Raw genomic sequence first — 13,940 nt, 5'->3', positions numbered from 1 at the left:
ATTAGGAAAGACTGGCTAGATATTCTTGCCTTGCAAAAGGTCACTGGATGTTTTTTATGGCATTCAATGTGTAATGCAGCTCAAAATATATCGGTTTTATTGCTCTCCAACGTAGAGAGAATCTACAATTGTGTGGTCTGTATCACTGCAATATCAGAAATCTATATTTAGATGACATTTAGACTAGACATATGGTCACTTTCTATAAAACAATCGTTTGAGTCAGCCTTTTAAATTGCAGAAAATGAAAAATCTTAACAGGCTTCATCTGGTTCAGTTAAATATGAAGTCTTTTAGTGTCAAATACCATGTATGGAGTAAAATCGACTAAACAAGCTGCTGCATCAAAATTGTACAGGGCAGATATGTTTGTAAAGGTTAAAAAAGCAAAGACCTTGGTTCACTCCATCTATTTCTTCCCATTGGCTGTTCAGATCTGTTTTGGAGCCATGATAACATTGTGTGTGCAAGTGATTGACAGGCGAGGCAGCTTCCCAAACCAAACGGGGTGCCTTGATTAAGTGAAAGTGACAGGTGAGTAAATATTCAGAAGGCTAGCTCCTCAGGGCAGGTCACACCAATACCTAGATCAGCAAGCTGAAAGTAGTTTAATAGCATTCGTTTGTCACTTCTTAATGAGAGCACATTGTTAACCATTTAAAAAGACTGTCTTGGGACACAGCAACACATTCTCTTATGGCAAGATAGAAAGATCTTTAACTCCATACAATCAGCACAACCAATCGACGCTCCGTGTCAACACTCAGACACTTAAGAAATAGTTTGCATGCAACCTAAACACAAGCCGTAATAATTAAATCATGTTTATTTATGAAGCAACAAATTTTTACATAACAAATATAATCTAAAGCATTTCAAGCCCAGGAATAAACCCATAGGTGAAGAACCAAAATAGGTGGAGCCGAAGGGACACGTTTGGTTTAGGTTGTTATATTTTGAAATGTTCGTTTTGGCACAGGATTAAGGCTGGTCAATTGAATGCACAAGTTAACGGTTTGGTTTATGTGTGAATATTATAGGCACTCATTCATATTTATGTTAGAGGATTAGTTTAGTGATGGTTTAGTTCATGATAGGAGATTTTCACATTGAGTTAGTGGGTTTGAGATTTTCTCGTTTAGGTTTTAGGTTAGTAAGTTTAGGCATTACGAGGTTTACCAGCTAGGGGGGCTAGAAATGCAATAGCTGGGCTCAGACTTGCAGAAATAAAATACAAATAACAAATGGTCACAGGTCCGGTTGTCAACAGTGACATAGCAATCGAGCCATTGTAGCTGCCAACCCTCGTAACCGACTGATGGTACAGACTTTGGTTGAAGGTACAGCCATGTGGAATCACGACCAACAGGCCAGTTTGTATGGCGACCACTACCTGCGGCCAAGGAGAGACTGCAGAGTTGAACCACCAACGATTAATAAACATTTCATTGGCATTCAAAAACCCATAAATGCAGTGACAGTGCAATCTGTTAAATCGGATCATTACATTTAGTGGCAGGGTTCGGAAACTCGTTTTAATTGGTGGCCAATAAGTGCATAGTGGTTACCTCATCCAAAATACTAGGCTCCTCAAACGACAAAAAAAAAAATTGGGAGGGATTGTGTCATTGCCATTTGATGTCCATTATGATAAGTAAGTTGATTACAGATCTCACCAGGTCATCTGCAGAATGGGCACTGATCTGCTGAATGTTCCATCTTCACCCTTAAGAAACACATTTGCGCCGAGGACTTGAGTCACAGCAACGTGAACCGTCTGCCAACCTGAATGTGATCAGATTAACTGAACTTTATCGAATCAAGCCAAAGGCCTTACCTTTCCTGGAGGAGCTGGCCGGTCTCACCAACACCAGGAACTCCAGATGACCCGAAATCACTTCTGAAAGTTAACACTTTCACACCATCACAGGGATATGCAGCATATATACATACACAAATAATCTTTATTTTACTTAATTACCCTCCTAAACCAAATAGCCAGCTGTACATGTACTGTATACTTTGTCTTATTGTAGTTCTCCTCTAAGGTTTCAATTCTATTATTTGCAGGCAAGTGTAAAGTGGCCCCAAAATACCCACTGGCATGAGTTGTAGACTGAAGTGCTCCTGGTCTTCCGTTCACCTTCAAACGTCTGTTCTGCATTTCATTGATACGTTTGAGTCACAGACACAGTAGGATGTACAAACATGGTAGGAGATTTCAACAAACAGCTCTGCTTGGTAGTCGTCGTCACTATCGAGGGGGAGTTGAATGAGTCAGCAGGGCCACCAGTCGATCCACAGAAACATCCATCAATGGGCACAACACTGCCAGGCTTAACAAAATGTAATTTCCATACTTCACTGTTTGAGGAGATCATTACGGTTACGTTAAGCACACCCACCTACTTTCTAGGCCCATCTCACCACTCTGAATTAAACTACGCTTCATGAAAGTATCAGCTATTTATATTACAATTTCCTTGATATCGTTTCTCAAATGTTTATTATGAAAGAAACCATTATGACTAGCAAGAGCCATGTCTGCTAAGCTGGTGTAGTCATGACACAAATAATGGTGAACACAACCATTATGAGTTTTTTTAAAGTGTCAAGAACGAATTGCCTTTGTAGCTGATGTTTGTACAGATCTTCCAATGGACTTGGTAAAACACGGAAATTAAAAATATCAAAATTCGCCTAAAAGTACATTTGTCATACTAAAAGCAGCTCAACGACCAGTGTTGCAAGCCCATTACTCTAAAAGACAAACATAAATGTACCAATACTTTATCATTTTCAATGGAGCAAACCAAGACAATGCAAAATTTGCATTGGAATAATCATTTCTAAGAAAAAAGATTCCCACAAACAACGCCAGTGTCAACAGCGGCCTGAACAAAGGGACAATGTCAGAGGTTAATCAAACACATAATTGCACAAAACTACATTGCACAGAGTCCATAAATCAGCAGTCAAACTGCAAGCAGCAGTTAACAAGTTCCAAATGTAGTCTAGGAAGTGGAAAAGGAAAGACTAGATAAATGGGAGAGTAGTAGTGACGAGTAGGCATTCTGTGTGCAAGTGTGGAATACGTAATTACAGCATCAAAGCAAAGACTAAACATCAACACCCAAGTCAGTCATGAAGTCAGTCTTTTGTCTGTGAAAAGAGAAAAGCCTGTCCATTACTTTGTGAGTCTCTTTGGGCGACATGGCAGGCTTGACACCAATGAAGCTGCAAGGTGCTTTTTGTGGATTCATGGAGGGCAGCAACACGACATCTGCAAGAAGTGACGTTCCGTTCTTCAGAATGAGAGGCATCGAATCCGAAAGGTTTGAAGTGACCTTCAATCCTACAAAAGGTTGTCTTGCCAAAAATAGAGGTTTCTTGCAAATTCAGGATGCAACAGCTGTTGAGTTCTTCAACCTAGTGGATGTCCTTTACCGAGAAAATAGCCCTTGACAAAAGGTAGTACTCAAATACCCCAGGATTTCTCTACTTACCCCATCACTTACCTATTTTTAAGAATAAAACAAACTTACAGTAGAAGGCTTATGAACTTTACAGATACGGCTGAAGTTGTTTCCTATAGTTGAGGATCTTGATAGTTTCCCCAAACAACTATGCCAGTTATTCATTTTCCCAGTTGATCCATTTTGTTGCCAGAGCACACGTTTTCCAGTGTAGTGTTCATCAGTGAGGAGGAATGCATGGTTTAGTAAAGTCAAGTCAGTGCAGTCAGCCAGCCTGCCTTGTCGACCACAGCCAATACAAAACGCACTCAACAAACTGCAATCCGCAAAGCAGTGTTGACTGCAAAAGTGAAGTCCTTGAAAAGTAAGAGGGGAAAGAAGAGGAATAGAGGGCATGCATTTGGGGGAGATGATAGGAAGGGTAATGCGTACAGTGCTCAAGTCCAAAACACGGCTCACTTGAAGCCAACAGACCAAAGCACCTCAACAATCATCACAGAAACGTTGAAGGCCTACTCACTGCGGTGATCCTCGGTGAGCCTTTCCCGTAGGTGGCCACCCTTTTCCGGATTGTTCAAAAGCACACAAAACCAGGAACAAGCAGCAGATCATTTATGAGGCAATTTCAGAGCGACGCTAGAACACATATATTATCTAGATGGCCAATTAGCTACACTCCACACCAGATTCGCTGTCCAACGCATTAATGCGTTTTTTTTTTTTAAAGACCCACATATATAGGGTGCGTGACACGACTGAACTCAATCAAGAGCTAATGAGAAGGAAAGCCCATAATTTAACACAACTGATTAAATCTATTATTTAAAGGTTGAAAGCCAGCTCCCATTTCCATTCATACCTGCAGGGCCATGAGATACGTCTTAACTTCTGTGGGAAATAAGTATACAACTAAGGTTTAATAAGAGTTCCTCTTTGACCTTAACAGCAGGGGGGATCTAATCAAAACAAAGATATATATATATATATATATATAATCTCAAATGTATTCAAACATGATCACATTAGCAAATTTTTAACTCCATTTAGACTATGTTCAAATCCCTTCACTTGATTTTAGCCATTTAACATTTCTTAAACTCTTTTGCTTTACTTAAACGTATTTCAACCTCATTTTGCACTACAACACTGACCGCATTTTCTGCAGTAAATGCATTTTTTCGTTTAATATTGATGTAAACTCTTTGGAGATTTATTTATTTGGATTAACGTTGTTTTACAATCCAACGAAACAAGTTTTAGCAGGTTCGAGGTATTGTCGCCATCTGGTGGCGGAGAGTATTTTGCCAAAGTTAAATGTTAAATAGACCAAACAGGCCCCATGCGACATTTATTCTCTAAAATAGTAGTAATATTGAAGGGATACAGTTGCTTCCATTACTGTGTCCATCCATTCACACCTACTGATTACCTAAACATGTATGTTCTGTCCTTGCTTTAATATCCTGTGACAAAACCCTGAAAGGACAGGAATTATGACAACAAAAAAATAATTGACGCAATGAAAATATATAAAAACATATATTTATTTTTCTGTTACCGCTGGTTAACTTGATTTGACAGTAAAATGGAATCGGCCAGGAGATATACATCATGTACAGTTTGCGACTGACAAATGAAACAAAGTACTGTATTCACTGTCACTGCACGGCAACACTGGTACAAATCGATGAACACGGATGCGTTTTAAAAATGGTGCCCACACTTCCAACATGAACTCTCTTCAAAGTGGTTTGACTCCTGGATTGAGGAGGGGAAATATCTGTACAATAGGCCTACTGTGTCCAACGATTGTCTTTTCCATGTTAACAATTTCACTCTTTATTTTAGAGACAACTATACCTTTTCCTTCTCTCATAACCGTTACAATGGAGGAGAGTAAAGTAAATCTTTGCTTTATTAAAATGGACCTAATTCTACTTTAGTCTCTCTGGTGCTCTGTAGGACGTGATAAAATAGTGTGTATAGGTAAAATAGATAAGATTGGAGCATATATATATATTTATATTTGTTATAAAGGCTTGACATCTTTACAAACACAAGGACAGCAACCAGTGCCATCCACACACGCACACACACACACACACACACACTTCTTAAAGAAACAAACCCTTGTTTGTGACAAAATCCCATGCTTGCTTTATCTCGATTCACTTGCCACACTCAAGTTGCCACACACCAACAGAACCCTAATTCCAGAAGTCCATTTGCCTCGCTTTGATTCTGATAATGTATATAAATGATGTCGCAGGACGGATATCATGGAACATGTATAAGAAAAAAAAAGAAGAGAAAAATGGGTTCGTAAAAAATGGAAGGAAAATGGTACACACAGGTGAATTAATCAACTAACCAACCGTTTCTTTTCAAGACTGTCCATATGGTTGCATTGTGTGTCAAAGTTGTGTTTTTTTATTTCCACACCTCCAAGGCTTTTCGAACAGATGGCTCCTCATGTTTGATCTACAAACCTTGTAAAGCGAACCACTTGATATTCTTGTCTGGCAGACACATCTCGCATCTCACCTGGAGCTGATAATAGGGCCAGACTTATTTGGCTGTTGCATGTGGGTACACTGAAAGCAAATACAGTAGGACTTGGCATGCGATTGGCTGGATCATACAGGAAGTAAAAGACAAAAGGGCGGGAAAGTGTGGAAGCATTGCTTAGTGGTTGGATAGTTTCACTGGAGGGGTGGGTTCTTAAGGCTGTGTTTGTAAAGTGTTTCTGGCGGCTAGTGGTTGGGATTCAAGCAGGCTTTTTTTTTTTGGGGGGGGGGGGGGGGGGGGGGGTGATAGTCCAGTGAAATAGTTTTCAAATGGTTTATTTGTTTGCTCTCCTTCAAGGTCTGGCCCAAAGACCCCAGCCCATCACGTACAGTTTAGTCCAAACTAATCACAAGTCAGTTCCTCCACTGAAAGGGAACCTCTCTCAGATGTTCTCTTTCTCTCTCTCTCTCCACTCACTCTCTTTGGCTCTCAGATAACCTCTGATGTCTGCAATGTTATTGTCCCATCAGGGTTTGTCAGCGCAACTTGATGGATTTGTAAATGCCATCCACTGACTGGTATTGTTAGAAAACAGCGAACACAGTCGAAAGAAAATCAAAAACCAAAACAATTAAACATCCCCCATTCACTGAAGCATGTCAAACTGTGTCCAAGCCATCGTTGTAACATTGAATCCAAATGAAGTTTACAGCCTTAACTGTGACTCTGTGTCTATGAGACATTGCCGCCATTTTATGTGCCACAAGAAATTAAAAAGGACTTGCAAAGGTTGTAAAATGCTTCATGGTGTCCTAAAAATAACAACATACTGTAAGCTCCATAGGAAATTCACAAAAAAAATTGCACACATTGCAACAAAATATAAAATCCACGGTTTGCTTTGTGCCATTTGAGCTTGGAAAGGACGACATTAAATGGGTTTACACATACCGACAGTCAACTGTGCGATCAGATCACGAAAGGGGCAATGTATGCCAAAGAACACTAAATGTGACTGAAGAAATCTACATTTGTGTTTTTGGCGACTAAAACTGCATGTCACTGAAATGCTACATACCGTAGGTAAAAACGCCAGGATTTGATTTGAAAGTACTTGAACATAAGTTCCAAGGAGAAACTGTGGAAACCTAATGCTGTTGGCATGGTAACCTACTGTTGACACCAACAGTTGGTGACTTGTTAGCAATTTATGTAAGATTTGATTGTAAAAAACGAAGTGACCTTGACTGGCTTCTAGTGACCTTGAGCAATTCAGTCGTTATTTTGTGTGGGATTCTTTGGCTACTTTATAATTGAATGGTCAAAGTTCACAGTATGTCCTTTGTGCTTTTCCTGGCGCATGTACGGGAACCATGGTCTAAAATATTGAGTTACATCCCACGAGTTGCATCTAAAACCCACCATACATTAAACGTTCACCTGCTCAAACCTCTCTGATTTGCTACATCAAACAGGACGTTTCTTCACGGCAAATGAATGTAAACGACAAATACACCTGTGGCTGCGTGAGTACACAGCACAAAACAATGACTCTGTTCAGTCTTGATCCCTCGTGCAGCCTGCACCTCTCACAGGAAAGGTCTATTGGACCACACAGCCGGCATCTGCAAGATTCATTTATGTAACGCCTTAATGTCTCGCAGGGCTTTGAGCTCAAAACCTCAAGCAGCCCCCAGGGCAGTGCACTTTGATCAAGGATTGAATCGCAGACAGCTCGAGGCCGTAGGTGTCTCTGCATCTAAGCCACCCCGCACACAGGGATATCAACCCCGCCATGGTCGGGGCTGCACGGACTTCACAGTGTCCTACAACGGGTCTTACGCCTCGTTGCATTTGTTTTGGACTTCATTTCTTGACTGTTGATGACAAGCCCCCATGTTGGCTCTCTTTGTTCCGCTTTGTCACGGGGGAAAAAAATTGAGCGAGTGGACAGCCACAACTGTCCACTCACTTTACACGTTCCATCATGGAAAGATCGAAACTACTGAAAAGGCAGATGAACCAGGCTGTCTCGTAGGGGATCCGAGGGGCCAGAGATGTACACGACCAGGCCAGATATTAGTCTTCATCAAGTGCACGCACGCGCACGCACACACACACACACACACACACACACACACACACACACACACACACACACACAACACACACACACACACACCACACACACACCACACACACACACACACACACACACACAGACTTACATGCGCACACACACAGACACAGGCGCACACACACTCGCACACTCCCAGAGGGGTGGCGGCGGATCTGTTGCCATAGCGACGGCCCGACTTCAGAGGCTCACAGCGGCTGGGACTGCGCGAGGTGGATCGTGGGGGCCGGCGTTGGTGGTGGTTCGGGGCGTGGTGGGCGACGTGCCTGGCGGGCCGGCGGCGGCGGCGGCTGCTGGTGCTGGGGCGGGCCCTGGGGAGGAGCCTGTGGGTGGGGCTGGTCCTGGGGGGCGACCTGGGGGTGGGGCTGCTGCAGGATGTGCACCACGCGGCCCAGCGTCTCGGTGGAGTGCGAACGCCAAGATACTGGCAGCACAGCCAGTCCTCCAGGCTCACGCCGCTGACCGTGTCCAGCGAGCGCTCGGCGAACTTGATCATCATCAGCGTCCTCTTCAGGTCCAGCCAGTTCTGCAGCGTGGTGTCGCGCTGCTGCCCGGCGTCGCCCCCCGCCGTGGGCTGTGTCGCGGCTGGCGGCGGCGTGGGGTTGGCGGTGGCGGCGCCCAGTGCCTGGAACAGGTCCTCCCGCGGGCCCCAGAGCAGGCACTGCAGGCAGGCGCGCGCCTCCGCCATGCGGATCCTCTCGGAGGGGTTGACGGTGAGCAGCAGGCTGGCCAGCTGCTGCAGGCCCTGGGAGTTAGAGCGAGCGCAGGGGCAGCGGCGGCAGGTCGGCCCAGGTGTACTCGCGCTCCTTCAGCTCGGCGTCTCCTCGAAGGGGTTGGCCCGGTGCAGCATCTCGTAGATGAGGATGCCCGTCTGGAACTCGTCGCACTTGCGGTTACTGCGTGGGCGGTCACGATCTCGGGCGCCAGCCGCGACTGGTCGCGCAGGGTGCCCGCGTCGCCGGCCGCCAGGCGGCTCTTCTGCTTGGCCTGGGAGAAGTTGCTGATGATGAGGCGGGCGGGGGCAGGTGGCGGCGTTGGCGTTGCCGTTGGCCGTGTTGCCGGGACTAGCCCCTCCACCGCCGCCTCCACCTCCACCGCCGCCGCCGCCGGCGCCGTTCCCTGGGTTGTTGTTGTTGTTGTTGTTGGGCTCCGTGGGCTCCGCGGGGTTGGCCGGGGAGCCGGGCAGGCATTGCACCAGCAGCAGGTTCTCCAGCCGCAGGTCGCAGTGCGTGACGTGGTGGGGCTTCATGTGCTCCAGACCGGAGCACAGCTGCAGCAGCAGGAGACACACCTGCCGCTCGTACAGCTCCGGGTTGCGGGCGTGGCGGGACACGCCCTGGCGGACGAAGTCGGCCACCGTCTGGAAGGGGACCTCCCGCGTGATGACCACCACGCGGCTGCGCAGGGAGCCCCGCGAGCTCGCGTGCGGCGAAGGCTCCTCCGGCCGGCCGTCCGCTGACGAAGGCCTGGCGTCCGGCGTCCTGTTTGCGGCCTTCCTCTTCTCATCGTCCTTCTCCCTTTGTCCTCTACATCTTCCTCTCCTCTCCTCCTCCTCCTCCTCCTCATCCTCCTCGTCGTCGTCGTCGTCCTCCTCCTCTTCGTCCGCTCCCTGGGTCTCCTCCCAGGGCAGCAGGCCGGGCGGGCGGGGACCGGCGACGTCCAGGAAGTGTCCACAGTCCTGCTGGATGTTGAAGTGCAGCGCCAGGCTCTGCCTTACCGCCAGGCTGTGGAAGAACTGCTGCTGGGTCTCCTTCACTTTGCTCCGGCAGATCTGGAGGAGCGAGGGGGCGACAGAGAGACACGCAAAGATGGATGGTCGATGCGGCAACAAAGGGCAGGAGATAATGTGTCAACAAGGCAGAGATTGGGTGGAGGGACAACGGTGCCATGGATTAAAGTGTTAGCTTTTGTACTGAAGCGCTCGCACGGGGCGAGGCAGCCAGCCTCGCCCCGTTATTCTCCGTTACTCTAAACTGCCGAGACAGGCTCAGAACCTCGACGCACCTCCAGGATTAGATCACAGAGGGGGGTCGCTAAACCTTGCCCGACCCAGAAGGCGCATGGATGTGACTTGGAACCGTAATTTGAATTCCAATTATGCGCTATTTCATATGCATTGGTTGTAAACTATAAACTATAAAGTTCCTCTGGTCATTCTGAATAAAATCAGGACCAAAATCGTCTGGATGTTTGGTGCACGTGTACAGTGCACGTGAGCCCCGACCTGCAGGCACTGAGCTTGTTGCTATGGCGACCAACCTAATCGTCCTCTAATGAAGCCCACCTAGCACACACACAAATTGTTTGTCGCCCAGTGGGCCCGACGGATAAGCATCCTAATAAATCTCTAATGCGAGGCCTGGTGTCGTGATGACTATGAGCAACGTTTTAATGTTTTAATGTTTCAGGGTTGGAAACAGTTGAAAACAGGCAGACTCAACTGAAACCAGGACACTGAAGAATTCATGACATAAACAACAAACAACAAGAAATAAATACGGTTAAGGAACTACTGACAAGCACAAATAGAACACGTCAAAATCCTCAGGAATGCCTTGAGGATGAACGTCGAGCAAATCTAATATTTGACAGTCAGGCAGGAAGTCACAGAACTGGGCCACATCTAAACAGGGGGTATTTTAAACTGGGCAGCTGGGTTTCATCCGGAAAGAAATGGCCTTCTCTAGAATCCAGTGATGACATAGAAACAAGTAGTGAAGAGCTAACTTTCCTTCTAACTAGATCAACCTAGAGCTTCTACATTTCCTTTGGAACTGAGCAAGGCAACAGGCCAGCTTTACCCACAGGGCCTATATTAGTGAGCCTGGCCCCACATTTAGTCTTCCCAAGCTTCTTGCAACATGGTAGACTTTCACATAATGTATTTCGAAGCTCTATTAAAATATAAAACGATATGATAAGATGGCCGTATATGGGCAAAGAATTGGGCACAATATTCTATTTTTAAATATCCACCAGCCTCATTACAGAGCTGTTGCTGGTTAAATAACTTAATTCCCCCAATCGGGATTTACGACCAAGTCAAGTCCATTTAGTTTGAATAGCCCCTTAATCACGGTGTCTCTTAATTATACCAAAGGCTGCACAGGCTGCACAGGCTGGTGTCTTACGTGACACCCTCTAACCCTGAGCCTTCTAAAGAACAGACAACAACCTCAACACAATCCAAACAAAACCCAGGAAATTAACCCAGAAGAGGGGATCCCTCTTCCCTCCTTCCAGGGCCGGTTGGAGTGTGGGACAAGGGGGGGGGAATACCTGAGTTCTGTCCCTCTGTCTCCCACTATCAATCCGCACTACAGAGTCTCTCCCCACCTTTAAAACCTCCATCAACACTCACCTGTTCTGAATGGCCTGTCCCACTTAACTCCACCCATAAGCCAATTTAATGAATATGTTGCTTTGTAAAATGTGTTACTTTTAACTATATTTGCCAGTTTTTAAATTGCATTTGCTTGTCTTAACTGTAAGGCGACTTTGAGAGTCTTTGAAAGGCGCCCTGAAATAAAAAGTATTAACATTATTATTATTATTATTATTATTAATAATGGCCCCGTACTACTATGGCTCAACGATTCCTCTTTGGCCCCCACCACCACCTACGTATTCACGGATTCCCCTAGGGGGGGACCCCAGACCCACCTTGATGGCGTAGTTGACCAGGGGGTCCTTGGCGTAGGAGGCCGTGTAGTAGACGGCGTCCCCGGCCTCGCAGCACGGCTTGCCGGCCGTCAGCCGGAAGTGGGACCAGCTGTCGGTGCCGAAGCGCAGGTGGTCCTTCTGCCCCGCCATGAAGCGGTCCTCGCAGCGGGCCGACAGCTTCCGCAGCGTGTCCGTGTGGAGGCTGCGGATGCGTCCCACCACCTCCTCCCAGCTGTCCATGCCCCGGTACAGGATGGGCACCGGGGGCTTGGAGGAGCCCCCCGGACCTCCGACGGCGCCGCCGCCGCCACCACCCCCTCGACCCGTTGTCCGGGCCCTCGCCGCCAGAGACCCGCCCCCCCTCTCCCGTCCGCCGGTGGCCGCGCCGGGGGCCGGGGACACCAGGGCGGTCAGGCTAGTGGCGGGACGTCCCGGCGGCGTCGGCCTCTCCAGGGAGTCTCCGCCGCTCTCGTGCTCGTGGAGGCGGTGGGGCTCGGAGCTCAGCGAGGAGCTCTGGCTGGCCGACTCCCAGGTGGAGTCCAGGTCGTAGAGGGGGTTGGCCACGCTCAGGTTGGTGCCGCCGGGCTTGGCCTCGGCCCGGGGTCTCGCGACGGGCGGCGCCGGTGGTGGCTCCTTGCCCGCGAGGCCCGGTTCGGTGACGGAGCGCGGGACGGACTTCTTGGGCAGCGGGGGCGGGGTGGACTTGGGGAAGGGCTGCTCCGAGAAGCCGTCCAGGTCCAGCGAGGCCAGGGTGTCGTTGGAGGCTTTGAGGTTGCGCGGCTGTTTGAGCGGGATCATGTTGGCTCTGGATTGACCTGGGGGAGGGTAGAGAGGAGGAGGGTCGAGTCATAAATTTAACATCGTTCCAATCCAAATGTGTATAACTTGTACAGGCGCAAATAAAGGAAACCGACCAGGCAAACGTGACCTGCGAAACGATCTCAAAACATTAGCAGAGTTTTTTGGAGTCCACTGCGGTCCTATAAACATCGTCCGACGGTTCATCCCTGGTTGAAAGGGGCGGAATCGCCGCAGCTACAGAAGAGCAACCACTTTTTCGCACGCCTCCAGCTCTCGAATCTTCACTTGTTTCTTCCTGCTAGCCTTCCCACACTCGTCTGACGGCTTACTGGCGCCTCTAACGAGCTGCGCATATGAGAGGATGAAAACAGGTCTGCCTCTCTCCCCTCTCTCTCCCTCTCTCTCTCAACACACATGGTGGAGGGAGGGGGGGTGGGGGAGGACGGGGGGCCTATAGGAGGATCTCGAGCTCAAGACAGGGAAGGTGCCCGTCTTATCTGGCTCTTCCTGCAGGGCAGCTTAAAGTGCCGCTACTGGTAGATGATCCTGTCTGGAGGGAGGAGTGACTTGGGAGTTCTTTGGAAGGGGGGGCCCAGGACTGATATTTCACCCCTAACTAGAATGCCTTGGAGCGCAGGGAGAGGACGAGGTTCACGAACGGGGTCTCGACCGGATTTAAAAGGACAAAGAGTCCCACTCTTTGTGTGATCGGGAATTTGATCATCTCCCTGTTTCGGTTTTGTCAAACCAGGAGCCGGTCCAAGAGGACACACGAGACAGCTACGCCTCTTAAGCTCTGCAGCTCACAGGGAAATTCCCCTCGTTGCTTCGGAAGATTGGACTGAGAAAGGGCACCCGTCGGCAGACCACGCCCCTGCAAAGAAAGGCTTGTGGAAGTTGACATCAGGGGTCTGTAGTCTACATGCTGCAATGATGTCCCCTCCGAGAAAAACACCTAATCCTTACACTATATATAATACCTTCTTTCATGCCCTGCATCTTACAAAGTTAAATGCAAGTCGCTTGCGATAAGAGCATAGGTGTAAACGTGAGTAAGACCGCGAACAGTACTTAGATCTATAAATGTATGCAACTAAATAGTGTTCAAAATCCCCGTTCAACCAAGTGAGTGAGCTATCCCAAAAGGAACAATTTAATTAGAAATAGTCATTTCCAATCGCTAAACAACCATATGGGTCAGGGTAGCATAGTGGCTAGCCTGTGACTAGCCAAAAAGTTACTGAGTTCGATCCCCTGTCCTCCACACAGCCTACCTGTAGGCATCCTAGTGCAAGACGCCTCAAGCCTGCATGCGGCTTTGTAACATAAACACCACAGCTTTATAACATTCATCT

General features: G+C 47.6%; 1 protein-coding gene across 1 annotated transcript in view; it reads right to left on the bottom strand.

The window, feature by feature from the left end:
* Nucleotides 1-8,164: 8,164 nt before the first annotated feature.
* peak1 (pseudopodium-enriched atypical kinase 1) overlaps nt 8,165-13,940 on the bottom strand; it is an 83,126-nt gene continuing 77,350 nt past the window's right edge. Inside the window, 7 exon segments of the mRNA XM_030365483.1 lie at nt 8,165-8,525; nt 8,528-8,875; nt 8,877-8,935; nt 8,938-9,022; nt 9,025-9,141; nt 9,143-9,892; nt 11,785-12,599. Of these exon segments, the coding sequence (XP_030221343.1) occupies nt 8,310-8,525; nt 8,528-8,875; nt 8,877-8,935; nt 8,938-9,022; nt 9,025-9,141; nt 9,143-9,892; nt 11,785-12,599 (2,390 nt within the window). The 3' untranslated portion in view covers nt 8,165-8,309.

This window comes from Gadus morhua, chromosome 9, assembly GCF_902167405.1.
Source record: "Gadus morhua chromosome 9, gadMor3.0, whole genome shotgun sequence".
Classification (NCBI taxonomy): Eukaryota; Metazoa; Chordata; class Actinopteri; order Gadiformes; family Gadidae; genus Gadus; species Gadus morhua.
This window is presented reverse-complemented; position numbering and strand designations above follow the sequence as displayed.